Below are 18,181 nucleotides of genomic sequence, written 5' to 3' on the forward strand. Positions count from 1 at the left end.
ACACTCAAAAGACAGATTTCTGGTAAGGTCGTTCAATATCCTCATATAGGAGATTTTGCATGCACTTTAGGGTTTGGTACATAACCGTCCGAAAAAAAAGCTAAAATTAACTTTTTTGATAATATTCTTTTGTTCATATAACTTTCCTGAATTTTCCCAGAATTTTGGCATCTCGGTACCTATGCAGATGAAAAAGAAATTCCTATTTTTCTTTTTTTTTCTAAATAAAGAGTGTTATTTGTGGGTTTTAGCTTTTTGGTACTTAAGGAACTTAAAAAAAACACTCATAATACACATTTCTCGTAATGTCCTTTTGTTTCCCAAACATAATGTTCTTTGCATGTATTTAAGCGTTTTTATAGATAACATGATAAAAAACACCTAAATTACATGTTTTTGTTAATGTTATTCTGTTTCTCCATAAAGTTTGTTTTGCATACGTTTTAGCGGTTTGGTATATAACGAGCTCAAAAACATTTAAAGGCAAGTTCTTGCTAAAAAAAAAATGGTTTTATTCCAATGAAAAGTGATTGCCCTACTTTTTAGTGCTTTATTGCCTATCACGCTCAAAAACACTCAAAAGACATTTTTCTGGAAATGTCATGTTTTCGCACATAAATCTGGTTTCGCATAAAATTTGGGTTTTTGGTAGCTAAGAATATCAAAAACACTCAAAATACACGAATTTGGTAAGGTTGTTCTGTTTCTCAAGTGTTATTCATGAGTTTCAGCATTTTGGTATCTAAGAAACTTCTCCATATACACGAGTTTTTGCGTTTTTTGCCTTGTTGTTCTTTTCAACTATAATACACTCATTATACACTTTTCTTGCAATGTCCCTTTGTTTCCCAATATAGAGTGCATTGTATCAATTTTAGCGTTTTTTTTTTTTTGTACGTAACAAGCTCAAAAACAATCAAAATATACCTTTTTGGTAATGTTTTTTCTATTTCTTGATATTGGTTGGTTTGCATTTATTTTAGCGTTTTTCTACGTAAAACACTGGGAAGACACGTTTTCAGTAAATTTGTTTTGCATTCCCATATAAAGTGAGTTCCTTATTATTTATCATTTTGGTGACTAACATGCTGAAAAACACTCAAAAGACAGATTTCTGGTAAGGTCGTTTAATTTCCTTATACAAGAGGCAGTTTAGGGTTTGGTACATATCAATCCAAAAAAAAGCTAAAATCAACTTTTTTGATAATATTCTCTTATCATATAATTGCCTTGAATTTTCCCAGAATTTTGGCATTTCGGTACCTACGAAGATGAATAACAAAAAAAATTTATTTTTTATTTTTTTTATTTATTTATTTTTCTAAATAAAGAGTGGGTTTTAGGTTTTTGGTACTTAACAAACTTCAAAACACTCATAATATACGTTTCTCGTAATGTCCTTTTCTTTCCCAAACATATGGTTCTTTGCATGTATTTAAGCGTTTTTATTGGTAACACGATCAAAAACACTTAAAATACATGTTTTTGGTAATTTTATTCTGTTTCTCCATAAAGTTTGTTTTACATGCGTTCTAGTGGTTTAGTATATAAGGAGCTCAAAAACACTTAAACGCATGTTCTTGATAAAAATTGGTTTTATTGAAATGTAATGTCATTGCCCTGCTTTCTAGTGCTTTATTTCCTAACACCCTCAAAAACACTCAAAAGACATTATTCTGGTAATGTCATTTTTTTCTCACATAAAGCTGGTTTCACATGCAATTTTGGGTTTTGGTAACTAAGAATGTGAAAAGCTCTCAAATTACACGCATTTAGTAAGGTTGTTCTGTTTCTCAATTAGGAATGTTATTCATGAGTTTCAGCATTTTGGTATCTAGGAAACTTCTCCATATCCACATGTCTTTGCGTTTTTTGCCTTTTTTTTTTTTTTAACTATAAAACACTCATTATACACTTTTCTTGCAATGTTATTTTATTTCCTCATATAGAGTGCTTTGCATCAATTTTCATGTTATTTGTAGGTAACAAGCTCAAAAAAACTTAAAATATACCTTTTTGGTAATGTTTTTCTATTTTTTTTATATTAGTTGGTTTGCATCCGTTTCACCGTTTTTTCTACGTAAAACACTGAGAAGACACGTTTTCGATAATTTTTTTTTTAATTCCCATATAGAGTGAGTTCCTTATTTATTTATCGTTTTGGTGCCTAACATTCTGAAAAAAAACACTCAAAACACAGATTTCTTTTAAGGTCGTTTAATTTCCTCATATAGGAGGCTTTGCATGCAATTTAGGGTTTGGTATATAACAGTCCGAAAAAAAAGCTAAAATTAACTTTTTTGATAATTTTCTTTTATCATATTATAGCCCGGTATTTTGCCAAAATTTTGGCATCTTGGTACCTATGAAGATGAACAACAACAAAAAAAAATCAAATTTTTTATTTTTTTAATTTATTTATTTTTCTAAATAAAGAGAGTTATTTGTGGGTTTTAGCTTTTTGGTACTTAAGGAACTAAAAAACACTCATAATACATATTTCTCGTAATGTCCTTTCGTTTCCCAAACATACGGTTCTTTGCATGTATTTAAGCGCTTTTATAGATAACATGATCAAAAACACTCAAAATACATGTTTTTGGTAATGTTATTGTGTTTGTACATAAAAGGTGTTTTGCATGCGTTTTAGCGTTTTGGTATGTATGTATCTAAAGGCAAGTTCTTGGTAAAAGTTGGTTTTTATTCCTATGTAATGTGATTGCACTGCTTTTTAGTGGTTTATTGCCTAACACGCTGAAAAACACTCGAAAGACATTTTCTGGTAATATTATTTTTTTCCAACATCAAGCTAGTTTCGTATGGAATTTGGGGTTTTGGTAACTAAGAATGTAAAAAACGCTCAAAATACAGGCATTTAGTAAGGTTGTTCTGTTTCATAATTAAAAGTGTTATTCATGAGTTTCAGCATTTTGGTATATAATAAACTTCATTATGTACACGAGTTTTTGAGTTTTTTGCCTTGTGGTTCTTGTGAAACTATAAAACACTCATTATACACGTTTCTAGTAATGTCCTTTTCTTTCCTAATATAGAGTGCGTTTCATCCATTTTTGCATTTTTTTGTAGGTAACAAGCTCAAAAACACATCAAAATATATCTTTTTTGTAATGTTATTCTATTTCTTCATATTGGTTGGTTTGCATCCGTTTTAGTGTTTTCTACGTAAATCACTGAAAAGACACGTTTTCAGTATTATTGTTGAAATTGCTGAAAAAAAAACTCATAAGACAGGTTTCTGGTAAAGTCGAGTAATTTCTCCATATAGGTGGCTTTGCATGCACTTCAGGGTTTGGTACATAAAGCTAAAGCATAAAGTTAAAATTATTTTTTATAATGATTTTTTTGTTAGAAAATTTCCCTGAATTTTTCCAGAATTTTGGTGTCTCGGTACCTATGAAGATGAATAAAAAAAAAATTTTTTCTCTCTATAAAGTGTTATTTGTGACTTTTAGCTTTTTAGTAGTTAAGGAACTTAAAAACATTCATAATACACGATTTTCGTAATGTCCTTTTCTTATACAAACATAGGGTTCTTTACATGTATTTAAGCGTTTTTATAGGTAACATTATCAAAAAAACTCAAAATACATATTTTTGGTAATGTTATTCTGTTTCTCCATAAAGAGTGTTTTACATGTGTTTTAGCGTTTTGGTATGTAAGGAGTTAAAAAACACTTAAAGGCAAGTTCTTCGTAAAAGTTGGTTTTATTCCCAAGTGATGTGATTGTTCTGCTTTTTAGTGCTTTGTTGTATAACACGCTCAAAAACACTCAAAAGACATTTTTTCTGGTAATGTCATTTTTTTTTCCCACACAAAGGTAGTTTCGCATGTGATTTGGCAATTTCGTAACTAAGAATGTGAAAAACACTCAAAATACACAATTTGGTAAGGTAGTTCTGTTTCTCGATTAAAAGTGTTATTCATGCATTTCATCATTTTGGTATGTAAGAAACTTCTCTATATACACGAGTTTATGCGTTTATTGCCTTGTGGTTCTTGTGAAACTATTAAACACTCATATTTTCTCATTTCTCGTAATGTTCCTTTGTTTCCTAATATAGAGTGCTTTCCATCCATTTTTGTATTTTTTGTAGGTAACACGCTTAAAAACACTCAAAATATATATTTTTGGTAATGTTATTCTACTTCTTCATATTGGTTGGTTTGCATCCGTTTTAGCGTTTTTCTTTGTAAATCTCCGAAAAGACTCGTTTTCAGTAATACTGTTGAAATTGCTTCTGGTAAAGGTTTATGGTAAAGTCGTGTAATTTTCCGATAGAGGTGGCTTTGCCTGCACTTCAGGGTTTGTTACATAACTGCGGAAAAAAGCTAAAATTATTTTTTTTGTTATTTTTTTTCTTTACGAAATTTCCCTGAATTTTGCTTGAATTCTAGCATCTTGGTACCTATGAAGATGAATAACAAATTTTTTTTTTTATATATATTTTTTTTCTCTATATAAAGTGTTATTTGAGTGTATTAGCTTTTTGGTACTTAAGGAACCTAAAAACTCTCATACTACATAATTTTCGTAATATCCATTCATTTCACAAACATAGGGTTCTTTACATGTATTTAAGCGTTTTTATAGGTAACATCATCAAAAACACTTAAATTCATGTTTTTAGTAATGTTATTTTGTTTCTCCATAAAGGATGTTTTGCATGCGTTTTATCGTTTTCTTATGTAAAGAGTTAAAAACACTTAAAGGCATGTTTTTGGTAAAAGTTGGTTTTATTCCCATGTAATGTGATTGTTCTGCTTTTTAGTGTTGTTGTATATCACGCTCTAAAACACTCAAAAGACACTCTTCTGGTAATGTCATTTTTTCCCACATAAAACTAGTTTCGCTAGTAATTTCGGATTTTCGTAACTTAGAATGTGAAAAACACTAAAAATACTCACATTTGGTAAGATACTTCTGTTTCTTAATTAAAAGTCTAATTCATGAGTTTCAGCATTTTGGAATGTAAGAAACTTCTTTATATACACGAGTTTTTGCGGTTTTTGCCTTGTGGTTCTTATGAAACTAAAACACTCATTATACTCGTTTCTCGTAATGTCCATTTGCTTCCCAATATAGAGTGCTTTCCATCCATTTTCGCGTTTTTTGTAGGTAACAATTTCAAAAAGTCAAAATATACCTTTTTGGTAATGTTATTCTATTTCTTGATTTTGGTTGATTTGCATCCGTTTTAGCGTTTTCTTCGTAAAACACCGAAAAGACACGTTTTCAGTAATTTTGTTTTGGATTCCCATATAGATTGACTTTCTTGGGTTTTATCGTGTTGGTTCCTAACATGCTGAAAAACACTCATAAGACAGTTTTTTGGCAAAGACGTTTAATTTCCCCATATAGGTGGCTTTGCATGCACTTTAAGGAATTGGTACATAAGAGTCCGATAAAAAAAGCTAAATTTTTATCTTTTTTGATAATGTTCTTATTTCATATAATTTCCTGAACTTTGCCCGAATTTTTGCACCACGTTACCTGTGAAGATGAATAAGAATGAAAAAAATACCGTATTTTTTTTTATTTATTTATTTTTCTCAATAAAGAGTGTAATTTGTGGCTATTAGCTTTTTCGTACTTAATGAACTTAAAAACACTCATAATACACGTTTCTCGTAATGTCCCTTCATTTCCGAAAAAAATAGCGTTTTTTGCATGTATTTAAGTGTTTTTATTGGTAACATGATCAAAAACACTCAAAATACATGTTTTTGGTAATGTTATTCTGTTTCACCATAAAGTGTATTTTCCATGCATTTTAGTGTGTTGGTATATAAGGAGCTCAAATACACTTAAAGGCATTGGTTTTATTCCAATGTAATGTGATTGCCCTGCTTTTTAGGGCTTTATTGCCTAACACGCTGAAAAACACTCAAATGACATTTTTCTGGTAATGTCATTTTTTTCCCACATAAAGCTGGTTTCGCATGCAATTTGGGATTTTGGTAACCAAGAATGTGAAAAGCACGCAAATTACACGCATTTAGTAAGATTGTTCCGTTTCTCAATTAAGAGTGTTGTTCCAGATTTTCAGCATTTTGGAATGTAAGAAACTTCTCTATATACAAGAGTTTTTGCGTTTTTTGCCTTGTAGTTCTTGTGAAACTATAAAACGCTCATTATACACGCTTCTCGTAATGTCCTTTTGCCTCCCAATATAGAGTGCTTTCCATCCATTTTCGCGTTTTTTGTTGGTAACAATTTCAAAAACACTAAAAATATACCTTTTTGGTAATGTTATTTTATTTCGTCATATTGGTTGGTTTGCATCCGTTTTAGCGTTTTTCTACGTAAAACACCGAAAAGGCACGTTTTTAGTAATTTTGTTTTGGATTCCCATATAGATTGACTTCCATGTTATTTATCGTGTTGGTTCCTAACATGCTGAAAGACACTCATAAGACCGTTTTCTGGCAAAGACGTTTAATTTCCCTATATAGGTGGCTTTGCATGCACTTTAAGGGTTTGGTACATAACAGTTCGAAAAAAAAAAACTAAATATAACTTTTTTGATAATGATCTTATTTCACATAATTTCCTGAATTTTGCCCAAAATTTGGCATTTCGGTACTTGTGAATATGAATTCGAAAGAAAAAAAATACTATATTTTTTTTTTATTTATTGTTTCTCAATAAAGAGTGTTTTTTGTGGCTTATACCTTTTAGGTAATTAATGAACTTAAAAACACTCATAATACACGTTTCTCGTAATCTCCTTTCATTTCCCAAAAATAGTGTTCTTTGCATGTATTTAAGCGTTTTTATTGGTAACATGATCAAAAACACTCAAAATACATGTTTTTGGTAATGTTATTCTGTTTAACCATAAAGAGTGTTTTGCATGCGTTTTAGTGTTTTGGTATATAAGGAGCTCAAAAAGTTAAAGGCAAGTTCTAGGTAAAAATGCGTTTTTCTCCAATGTAATGTGATTGCCCTCCTTTTTAGTGCTTTATTGCCTATCACGCTTTAAAAAACACTCAAAAGACATTTTATCTGGTAGTCTTTTTTTTTCCCACAAATCTATTTTCGCATGTAATTTCGATTTTGGTAACTAAGAATGTGAAAAGCACTCAAAATACACGCATTTGTTATGGTTGTTATCTTTCTCAATTAAGAGTGTTATACATGAGTTTTAGCATTTTTGTATCTAGGAAACCTCTCCATATACACGAGATTTTGCGTTTTTCGCCTTGTGGTTCTTTTGAACTATAAAACACTCATTATACACTTTTCTTGCAATGTCCTTTTGTTTCCCAATATAGAGTGCTTTGCATCAATTTTCGCGTATTTTGTAGGTAACAAGCTCAAAAACACTCAAAATATTTCTCTTTAGTAACGTTTTTCAATTTCTTCATATTGGTTGCTTTGCATCCGTTTTAGCGTTTTTTCTACGTAAAACACTGAGAAGACACGTTTTCAGTAACTTTGTTTTGGATTTCCATATAGAGTGAGTTCCTTATTATTTATCGTTTTACTGCCCAACATTGCTAAAAAAAAAACACTTAAAACAGATTTCTGGTAAGGTCGTTTAATTTCCTATTATAGGAGGCTTTGCATGCACTTTAGGGTTTGGTACATAACAGTCCGAAAAAAAAAGCTGAAATTAACTTTTTTGATAATATTCTTTTATTGCCAGAATTTTGGCATCTCGGCACCTATGAATATGAATAACAAAAAAAAAATAAATAAATATTCCTATTTTTTTAATTTTTTATTTTTTATTTTCTAAATAAAGTTTTATTTGTGGGTTTTAGCTTTTTGGTACTTAAGGAAATTAAAAAAAACACTCATAATACAAGTTTCTCATAATGTCCTTTTGTTTCCCAAACATAATGTTCTTTGCATGTATTTAAGCGTTTTTATAGATAACATGATCAAAAACATTAAAAATACAATTTTTGGGTAATGTTGTTCTGTTTCTCCTTAAAGTTTGTTTTGCATGCATTTTAGCGGTTTGGTATATAAGGAGCTCAAAAACACTTAAACGCAAGTTTTTGGTATAAATTGGTGTTATTCCAATGTAATATGATTGCCCTGCTTTTTAGTGCTTTATTGCCTATCACGCTCAGAAACACTTAAAGACAGTTTTCTGGTAGTCATTTTTTTCTCACATAAAGGTTGTTTAGCATGCAATTTGGGGTTTTGGTAACTAAGAATGTTAAAAGCACTCAAAATACACACATTTAGTAAGGTTGTTCTGTTTCTCAATTAAGAGTGTTATTCATGAGTTTCAGCATTTTGGTATCTAGGAACCTTCTCCATATACACGAGTTTTTGTGTTTTTTGCCTTTTGGTTCTTTTGAACTATAAAAAAAAACTTATTATATACTTTTCTTGCAAAGTCCTTTTGTTTTCTAATATAGAGTGCTTTGCATCAATTTTCGCGTTTATTGTAGGTAACAAGCTCAAAAACACTCAAAATATACCTTTTTGGTAATGTTTTTCTATTTCTTGATATTGGTTGGTTTGCATCCGTTTTAGCGTTTTTTCTACGTAAACCACATAAAAAACACGTTTTCAGCAATTTTGTTTTGGATTCTCATATAGAGTGAGTTTCTTATTATTTATCGTTTTGGTGCCTAACATGCTGAAAAACACTCAAAAAACAGATTTCTGTTAAGATCGTTTAATTTCCTCATATAGGAGTTTTTATATGCACTTTAGGGTTTGGTACATAACAGTCCGAAAAAAGCTAAAACTAACTTTTTTGATAATTTTCTTTTATCATATAATAGTCCTGAATTTTCCCAGAATTTTGGCATCTCGGTACATATGAAGATGAATAACAAAAAAAAGATCCTATTTTTTTCATTTTCTTACTTTTTTTTTCTAAATAAAGAGTCTTATTTGTGGGTTTAGCTTTTTGGTACTTAAGGAAATTAAAAACACCTATAATACACATTTCTCGTAGTGTCCTTTCGTTTCGCAAACATAAGGTTCTTTGCATGTATTTGAGCGTTTTTATACGTAACATGATCAAAAACACTCAAAAGATATGTTTTTGGTAATCTTTTGTTTCTCCATAAAAGGTGTTTTGCATGCATTTTAGCGTTTTGGTATGTAATGAGCTCAAAAACACTTAAAGGCAAGTTCTTGGTAAAAGTTGTTTTTATTCCCATGTAATGTGATTGTCCTGCTTTTTAGTGCTTTATTGCCTAACACGCTCAAAAACACTCGAAAGACACTTTTCTGGTAATATCATTTGTTTTCCCACATAAAGCTAGTTTTGCATAGAATTTGGGGTTTTGGTAACTAAGAATGTGAAAAAAACTCAAAACACAGGCATTTAGTAAGGTTGTTCTATTTCTTAATTAAAAGTGTTATTCATGATTTTCAGCATTTTGGTATGTTAGAATCTTTTCTAATACACAGATTTGGTAAGGTATTTCTGTTTCAAAATTAAAAGTGTTATTCATGAGTTTCAACTTTTTAGTATGTCAGAAACTTCTTTATGTACACGAGTTTTTGAGTTTTTTACCTTGTGGTAATTCTCAAACTATAAAACACTCATACACGTTTCTCGTAATGTCCTTTTCTTTGCCAATATAAAGTGCTTTCCTTCCATTTTTGCATTTTTTGTAGGTAACAAGCTCAAAAACACATCAAAATATATCTTTTTGGTAATGTTATTCTATTTCTTCATATTGGTTGGTTTACATCCGTTTTAGCGTTTTTCTTCGTAAATCACTGAAAGACACGTTTTCAGTAATATTTATGAAATTGCTGAAAAACACTCAAAAGACAGGTTTCTGGTAAAGTCGTGTAATTTCCCCATATAGGAGGATTTTCCTGCACTTCAAGGTTTGTACATAACTCTGGAAAAAATCTAATATTATTTTTTTATGATGATTTTTTTTTTATAAAATTTCCATGAATTTTGCCAGAATTTTGGCATCTCGGTACCTATGAAGATGAATAACAAAAAACAAAAAAAAATTATCTCTATAAAGAGTGTTATTTGTGGGTTTTAGCTTTTTGGTACTTAAGGAACTTAAGTACCAAACTTAACTCATAATACACGATTTTCGTAATGTCCTTTTGTTATACAAACATAGGGTTCTTTACATGTATTTAAGCGTTTTTATAGGTTACATGATCAAAAACACTCAAAATACATGTTTTTCGTAATGTTATTCTGTTTCTCCATAAAGGGTGTTTTGCATGCGTTTTAGCGATTTGGTATGTAAGGAGTTAAAAAAACACTTAAAGGCAAGTTCTTCGTAAAAGTTGGTTTTATTCCCATGTAATGTGATTGTTGTGCTTTTTAGTGCTTTGTTGCATATCACGCTCAAAAACTCTATTATTCTTGCATGTTATTCATGCATTTCATCTTTTTTTTTCTATGTAAGAAATTTCTCTATATACACGAGTTTTTGCGTTTATTGCCTTGTGGTAGTTTTTAAAACTATAAAACACTCATTATACACGTTTCTCGTAATGTCCTTTTGTTTCCTAATATAGAGTGCTTTACATCCATTTTTGCATTTTTTTATAGGTAACAAGCTCAAAAACACTCAAAATATATCTTTTTGGTAATGTTATTCTATTTCTTCATATAGGTTGGTTTGCATCCGCTTTAACGTTTTTCTACGTAAAACACTGAAAAGACACGTTTTCAGTAATTTTCTTTTGGATTCACATATTGACTGACTTCCATATTATTTATCGTTTTGATGCCTAACATGCTGAAAAACACTGAAAAGACAGGTTTCTGGTAAAGTCGTTTAACTTCCCTATATAGGTGGCTTTGCAAGCACTTTAGAGTTTTGTACATAACAATCTGAAAAAAAAGATATAATTAACTTTTTTCTTAATTTTCTTTTTTCCAAATAAATTCCCTGAATTTTGGCAGAATTTTGGCATCTCGGTACCTATAAAGATAATTAAAAAAAAATCCTATTTTTTTATTTTTTGTTTATTATTTTTTATTGTGTTATTTTATTGTGTTATTTTATAGTGTTATTTGTGCGTTTTAGCTTTTAGGTACTGAAGGAACTTAAAAAACACTCATAATACACGTTTCTCGTAATGTCCTTTCGTTTCCCAAACATAAGGTTCTTTGCATGTATTTAAGCGTTATTATAGATAACATGATCAAAAACACTGAAAATACATGGATTTGGTAATATTATTCGGTTTCTCCATCAAATGTATTTTCAATGCGTTTTAGCGTTTGGGTATGTAAGGAACTCAAAAAACACTTAATGGCAAGTTCTTGGTAAAATTTGGTTTTATTCCCATGTAATGTGATTGCCCTTCCTATTTAGTGCTTTATTGCGCAACACGTTCAAAAACACTCAAAAGACATGCAAGGCCTCGCATATGAGGAAATTAAAGACCTTACCAGAAATCTGTCTTTTGAGTGTTTTTCAGCATGTTTGGCATCAAAACGATAAATAATAAGGAACTCACTATATGTGGGAATCCAAAAGAAAATTACTGAAAACGTGTCTTCTCAGTGTTTTACGTAGAAAAACGCTAAAACTGATGCAAACCAACCAATATTAAGAAGCAGAAAAACATTACCAGAAATGTATATTTTGAGTGTTTTTGAGCTTGTTACCTACAAAAAAACGCAAAAATTGATACAAAGCACTCTATATTAGGATACAAAGGGACATTGCAAGAAAAGTGTATAATGAATGTTTTATAGTTCAAAAAAACCACAAGGCAAAAAACGCAAAAACTCGTGTATATGGAGAATTTTCCTAGATACCAAAATGCTGAAACTCATGAATAACACTATTCATTGAGAAACAGAACAACCTTACTAAATGCGTGTCAAAAAAACTAAAAGCCAAGTTCTTTTTTTTTTTATGTAACAAGCTCAAAAACACACAAAATATACTTTTCTGGTAATGTTATTCTATTTTTTCATATTGGTTGGTTTGCATCCGTTTTAGCATTTTTGTACGTAAATCTTTTAAAAGACACGTTTTCAGTAATTTTGTTTTGGATTTCCATATAGAGTGACTTTCAAACACTCAAAAAAGATAGGTTTCTTTTCTTGTAAAGTCGTTAAATTTTCCCAAATAGGTGGCTATGGATACACTTTATAGTTTGGTACATAACTCCGAAAAAAAGGTAAAATTACCTTTTTACACATAATTTTTGCATATAATTTCCCTGAATTTTTGGCAGAATTTTGGCGTCTTGGTACCTATGAACATCAATAACAAAAAAATAAAAATGCTAATATTTTATTTATTTTTTCTCTATAAAGAGTGTTATTTGTAGGTTTTAACGTTTTGGTACTTAAAGAACTTCAAAACATTCATAAAACACATTTCTCGTAATGTCCTTTCCTTTCCCAAATATAGGGATCTTTGCATGTATTTAAGCGTTTTTATAGGTAATATGATAAAAAACACTCAAAAACACTTGTTTTTGGTAATGATATTCTGCTTCTGCATAAAGGAGTGTTTTGCATGCGTTTTAGCGATTTGGTATGTAAGGAGCTGAAAAACACTTCAAGGCAAGTTCTTGGTAAAAGTTGGTTTTATTCCAATGTAATATGATTGCCTTGCTTTTTAGTGCTTTATTGCCTAACACGCTCAAAAAACACTCAAAAGACACTTCGGGTAATGTCATTTTTTTCCCACATAAAGCTACTTTCGCATGGTATTTGGGGTTTTGCTAACTAAGAATGTGAAAAAAACACTCAAAATACACGCATTTGGTAATGTTGTTCTGTTTCCCAATTAAGATTGTTATTCATGAGTTTCAGCATTTTGGTATCTAAGAAACTTCTTTATATACACGAATTTTTGCGTTTTTTGCGTTGTGGTTCTTGTGAACCACAAGTTCTTTTGCCCGAAAATAATAAGACACTCATTATACACGTTTCTCGTTATGTCCTTTTCTCTCCCAATAAGGAGTGCTTTGCATCCATTTTCGCGGTTTTAGTAGGTAACAAGCTCAAAAACACTTAAAATATACCTTTTTGGTAATATTCTATTTCTTCATATTGGTTGGTTTGCATCCGTTTTAGCTTTTTTCTACGTAAAACACCGAAAGAACACGTTTTCAGTAATTTTGTTTTCGATTCCCAAAGAATATTGCCAGAATTTTGGCAACTTAGTACCTATGAAGATGAATAACAAAAAAAAAATTAAATTATTTTTTTTCTCTATAAAGAGTGTTATTTGTGGGTTTTAGATTTTTTGGTACTTAAGGAACTTAAAAACACTCATAATACACGTTTCTCTTAATGTCCTTTCGTTTCCCAAACCTAAGGTTCTTTGCATGTATTTAAGCGTTTTTATAAATAAAATGATCAAAAACACTCAAAATACATGTTTTTGGTAATTTTACTCTGTTTCTCTATAAAGGGTGTTTTGCATGCGTTTTAGCGTTTTGGTATGTAAGGAGTTAAAAAAACACTAATTCAAGTTCTTCGTAAAAGTTGGTTTTATTCCCATGTATTGTGATTGTTCTGCTTTTTAGTGCTTTCTTGCATATCACGCTCAAAAACACTCAAAAAACACTTTTCTGGTAATATCATTTTTTTTCTCACATAAAGCAAGTTTCGCATGTAATTTTGGATTTTCGTAACTAAGAATGTGAAAAACACTCAATAAACACACATTTGGTAAGGTAGTTCTGTTTCTCCATTAAAAGTGTTATTCATGCATTTCAGCATTTTGGTATGTAAGAAACTTCTCTATATACACGAGTTTTTTGCGTTTTTTGCCTTGTGGTTTGTGTGAAACTATAAAACACTCATTATAAACGTTTCTCGTAATGTTCTTTTGTTTCCCAATATAGAGTGCTTTCCATCCATTTTCGCATTTTTTGTAGGTAACAAGCTCAAAAACACATCAAAATATATCTTTTTTGTAATGTCATTCTATTTCTTCATATTGGTTGGTTTGCATCCGTTTTAGCGTTTTTCTTCGTAAATCACTGGAGACACGTTTTCAGTAATATTGTTGAAATTGTTGAAAAAAACACTCATAAGACAGGTTTCTGGGAAAGTTGAGTAATATCTCCATACAGGTGGCTTTGCATGCACTTCAGGTTTTGGTATATAACTCCGGAAAAATGCTGAATTTTTTTTTTATAATGATCTTTTTTACAAAATTTCCCTGAATTTTTCCAGAATTTTGGTATCTTGGTACCTATGAAGATGAATAACAATTTTTTTTTTCTATCTTTCTCACCTTTCTCACCAGACGCAAGGTAGGCAATGCCTGTCAGTGTCCGGCCTCTACGAATCTTCTCCAAAGGTCTCTATCCATGAAATCCTCATCTCTGGTTATTTCTTGTAGATTTCTTCCTCTTCGTTCAGTAGCTTCTTCAACTCCCTGCATCCATCGCTTCCTAGGTCATCCCACCGGCCTCCTGCCTAGAGGAACCCATTCCAGAAACTTCCTTGCGTATCTTGTATCTTCCATTCTTCGGACATGTCCATACCATCTCAATTTGTTCTTTTCAATTATCTTCAGTATAGATGTTATCCCTAATCTCTCTCTGGTTTCTTCATTTCTAATTCTATCAAGTCTGGTCACACCTCGGATCATTCTCAGAACTCTCATTTCTGCTGCTTGTATTTGTGAAGATGTTCTTGTTGTCAGTGTTAAAGTTTCTGACCCATATAGAAGTACTGGTCTTAGTATTGTTGTAAATATTATGGTTTTAGCTTTTGTTGGAATATTCTTATCTTTAAGTATGGCATACAATGCACTGACATTTGCATTGTACTTCTGTATTCTATTTAAAATTTCTATATTCTGTCTGTTTTCCTCGTCGAAAAGTACTCCCAGATAACAAAATTTGTCGGTCTGCTTCAGTTTAACGTTTTCTATGTAAATATTACATTCCTCCTTTATTCTGCCAACTTTCATTATTTCAGTTTTTTGTTTGTTCATTCTCATTCCTTCCCTATTTAAGACATCATTCCATCTTGTCATGGCCTCTTGAAGATCTTGTTGGCTTCCTGTCACGACAGCGACATCGTCTGCATAGGCCAGCGTGATCTCTTTATCCTCCCTTACACACACTTCCTTCAGGCATCTGTCCATGTATATAATGAATAGCAAAGGAGAGAGCACTCCCCCTTGTCTCACTCCTGTCTTAATGCTAAACCATTCACTCTCCAGCTCTCTGTTCTTGACTCTGCTCTCCGTGTTCTTATACTCTTAAATACTCGTATCAGTTTAGAGTTTATGCCGTAGTCTTGATGTTGTAAGACTCTCCACAAGCAATCTCTTCTAATTCTATCAAAGGCTTTTTCCAGATCTATAAAAGCCACATATTTATCAATGCTCCACTCCCAACTCTTCTCCATTATCATCTTTAAAGTGAACACTAGATCTGTCGTGTTCCTATTGGGCCTGAAACCATACTGCCATATTCCTAGTTTCTCCTCGACACAGGTTCTTAATCTTTTCTCAACTATACTTTCATACAATTTTCCAACATGAGATAACAGGGATATACCTCTATAATTTGCACAATCTGTTTTACTGCCTTTCTTATATATTGGACATACTATTGCTTTGTGCCAGTCATGGGGCACTTTCTCCTCTTTCCACGCATTACTGAAAATGTACCTCATCCACTCTACACATTCTTCCCCAGCAGCTTTAAATAGCTCTATAGGGAGCTCGTCGTCCCCCGGGGCTTTGACGCTTCTCATCTTCTTTAGTGCCTCCTTCACTTCCTCTGTACTGATCTCATTTGGGTTCTCTCCTTGTTCTTCCTGTATATCTAGATTCCGCTCTTCATCCGCTTCCACATCCTCCACATTTAGAAGTTCTTGGAAGTATTCTCTCCATCTTTCTTCAATCTCCTGTGGTTTTGTTAGTAATTCTCCTGTTTTGTTCATTATTGCATATGCTGATTCGTTATTTCCTTTCCTATAGTTCCTAGCCATGCTATACAATAATTTTCTTGTTCCTTCTACGTCTCTCTCTAGATCTTGACCAATCTTGATCCACATGTCCTCCTTGGCTGCTCTTTTGGTTGCTTCTGCACTGTTTCGTTTATCTACGTAATCTTCTCTATCTTCAATATTTCTTGTTTTCATCCATTTTCTGAAAGATCTTGTTTTTTCTTTGACTGCTTCCTTAACATCATAAGTCCACCATGCAGTACTTTTCTTTTTGGTTCCATATTTGATTTTAGTACCAACTGTCTCCTCAGCTGCCCCATACACAGTGTTCTTGAATTTATTCCATTGTTCTTCTATGTTCATTTCTTCCAATTCCAGTTCGGTTGGTTTTCGTAATGTTACCAGTTGCCGTAGTGCTTGCTTCTTCTCTTCGTCCTTGAGGTTTTCCAGTTTGAATCTCTTTTGCTTTTTCTTGACTTTTTCCTTTGGTTTTACAATTTTTAATTTAGCCACCACCAACCTGTGGTCAGAGTCTAAGGACACAGATGGTATGGTCCTAACATCTTTAAATATATTTTTCTTGTTGGTGAGAAACAGGTCAATCATTGACCTCTCAGTATATCCTTGTTGTGCTTCATTCCACCGATACCATGTCCATTTATGGCTCTCCTGATGTTTATAATAAGTATTCATCATGGACATGTTATTCATCACACAATAATCTATTATTCTTTCTCCCTCCTGGTTCCTTTCGCCAATGCTAAACTCTCCGATGACGTGCTCTACTCCATCTCTATTCTGTCCGACATGTCCATTCATGTCTCCCATGACAATGACATTCTCGTGATGTCTTATTGTTTCTGTCATTTCCTGTAGAGTTTCATAAAACTGCTCTTTCTCCCTCAGACTTCTGCCCTGTTGTGGAGCATATGTTTGGATAATGCTAATTTTTGTCCGATCTATAGTTAACGTTATACCCATCACTCTCTCATTTCTGCAGTCCATACTGTCCATCCTTTCTGCCATCAGTGGTGACATCATTATAGCAACCCTATGTCTTCCATCCTCATTACCACTATACATGATCTTATAATTTTCATGTAATGTTTTTTCTCCTTTCCCTTTGATTCTAGTTTCACATAATCCAACGATTTCCAGCTTTCTTTCCTTCATCATCTCTATTATTTCCTCTTCTTTATCCTTGAATGTTGCCAAGTTTATCGTTGCAATCTTTATTGTCTTTTGTTTCCTATTTTCATGTCCAGTTCCATTCCGGTTCGTTACCCTTTGGTCAGTCCGATTCCGAGGCACGTTCTGCGTTTCTTGAGCAAAAACTGTAACACCAGTGGCTTGCTAGGCCTATCTTGGCTCTTCGGAACTGTTAATTAGTCCTTTCCTGCTGCTTATTGCCCCCAACTGGTTACAGGGAATCTCCTACTAGTCCCCGGGCAAGCCTGCAGGTTAGGGTAAGCCGCGACACTTCTTCAAAGTTACACAGTTCCTTGTTCATGTGGAGTAGGCCCATGAACCGTCGCGGTTTTTTTTTTTTTTTTTTTTTTTTCTATCTATAATGTGTTATTTGTGAGTTTTAGCTTTTTGGTACTTAAGGAACTTAAAAACACTCATAATACACGATTTTCGTAATGTCCTTTTCTTATACAAACATAGGGTTCTTTACATGTATTTAAGCGTTTTTATAGGTAACATGATCAAAAACACTCAAAATACATATTTTTGGTAATGTTATTCTGTTTTTCCATAAAGGGTGTTTTGCATGCGTTTTAGCGTTTTGGTATGTAAGGAGTTAAAAAAACACTTAAAGGCATGTTCTTCGTAAAAGTTGGTTTTATTCCCAAGTGATATGATTGTTCTGCTTTTTAGTGCTTTGTTGCATATCACGCTCAAAAACACTGAAAATACATTTTTCTGGTAATGTAATTTTTTTCCCATATAAAGGTAGTTTCGCATGTAATTTACCAACTTCGTAACTAAGAATGTGAAAAACACTCAAAACACTCGATTTAAAAAACACTCAAAATATACCTTTTTGGTAATGTTATTCTATTTCTTCATTTTGGTTGGTTTCCATGCGTTTTAGCATTTTCTACGTAAAACACCGAAAAGACACGTTTTCAGTAATTTTGTTTTGGATTCCCATATAGATTGACTTTCTTGGGTTTTATCGTGTTCGTTCCTAACATGCTGAAAAACACTCATAAGACAGTTTTCTTGCAAACACGTTTAATTTCCCCATATAGGTGGCTTTGCATGCAATTAAGATGTTTGGTACATAACAGTCCGAAAAAAAAAG

At 32.0% G+C, this 18,181-nt stretch overlaps 1 protein-coding gene across 1 annotated transcript; it reads right to left on the reverse strand.

Moving 5' to 3' along the window:
- Positions 1-15,099: 15,099 nt before the first annotated feature.
- Positions 15,100-16,908, reverse strand: LOC135100136 (craniofacial development protein 2-like). Its single transcript, XM_064003099.1, has 3 exons — positions 16,273-16,908; positions 15,590-15,738; positions 15,100-15,436 (listed from the first exon to the last, which is right to left on the reverse strand). The coding sequence occupies exons 1-3, from the start codon at positions 16,906-16,908 to the stop codon at positions 15,100-15,102; spliced, it is 1,122 nt and encodes a 373-aa protein (XP_063859169.1).
- Between the last annotated feature and the right edge of the window lie 1,273 nt (positions 16,909-18,181).

This window comes from Scylla paramamosain, chromosome 4 (genome assembly GCF_035594125.1).
Source record: "Scylla paramamosain isolate STU-SP2022 chromosome 4, ASM3559412v1, whole genome shotgun sequence".
Classification (NCBI taxonomy): Eukaryota; Metazoa; Arthropoda; class Malacostraca; order Decapoda; family Portunidae; genus Scylla; species Scylla paramamosain.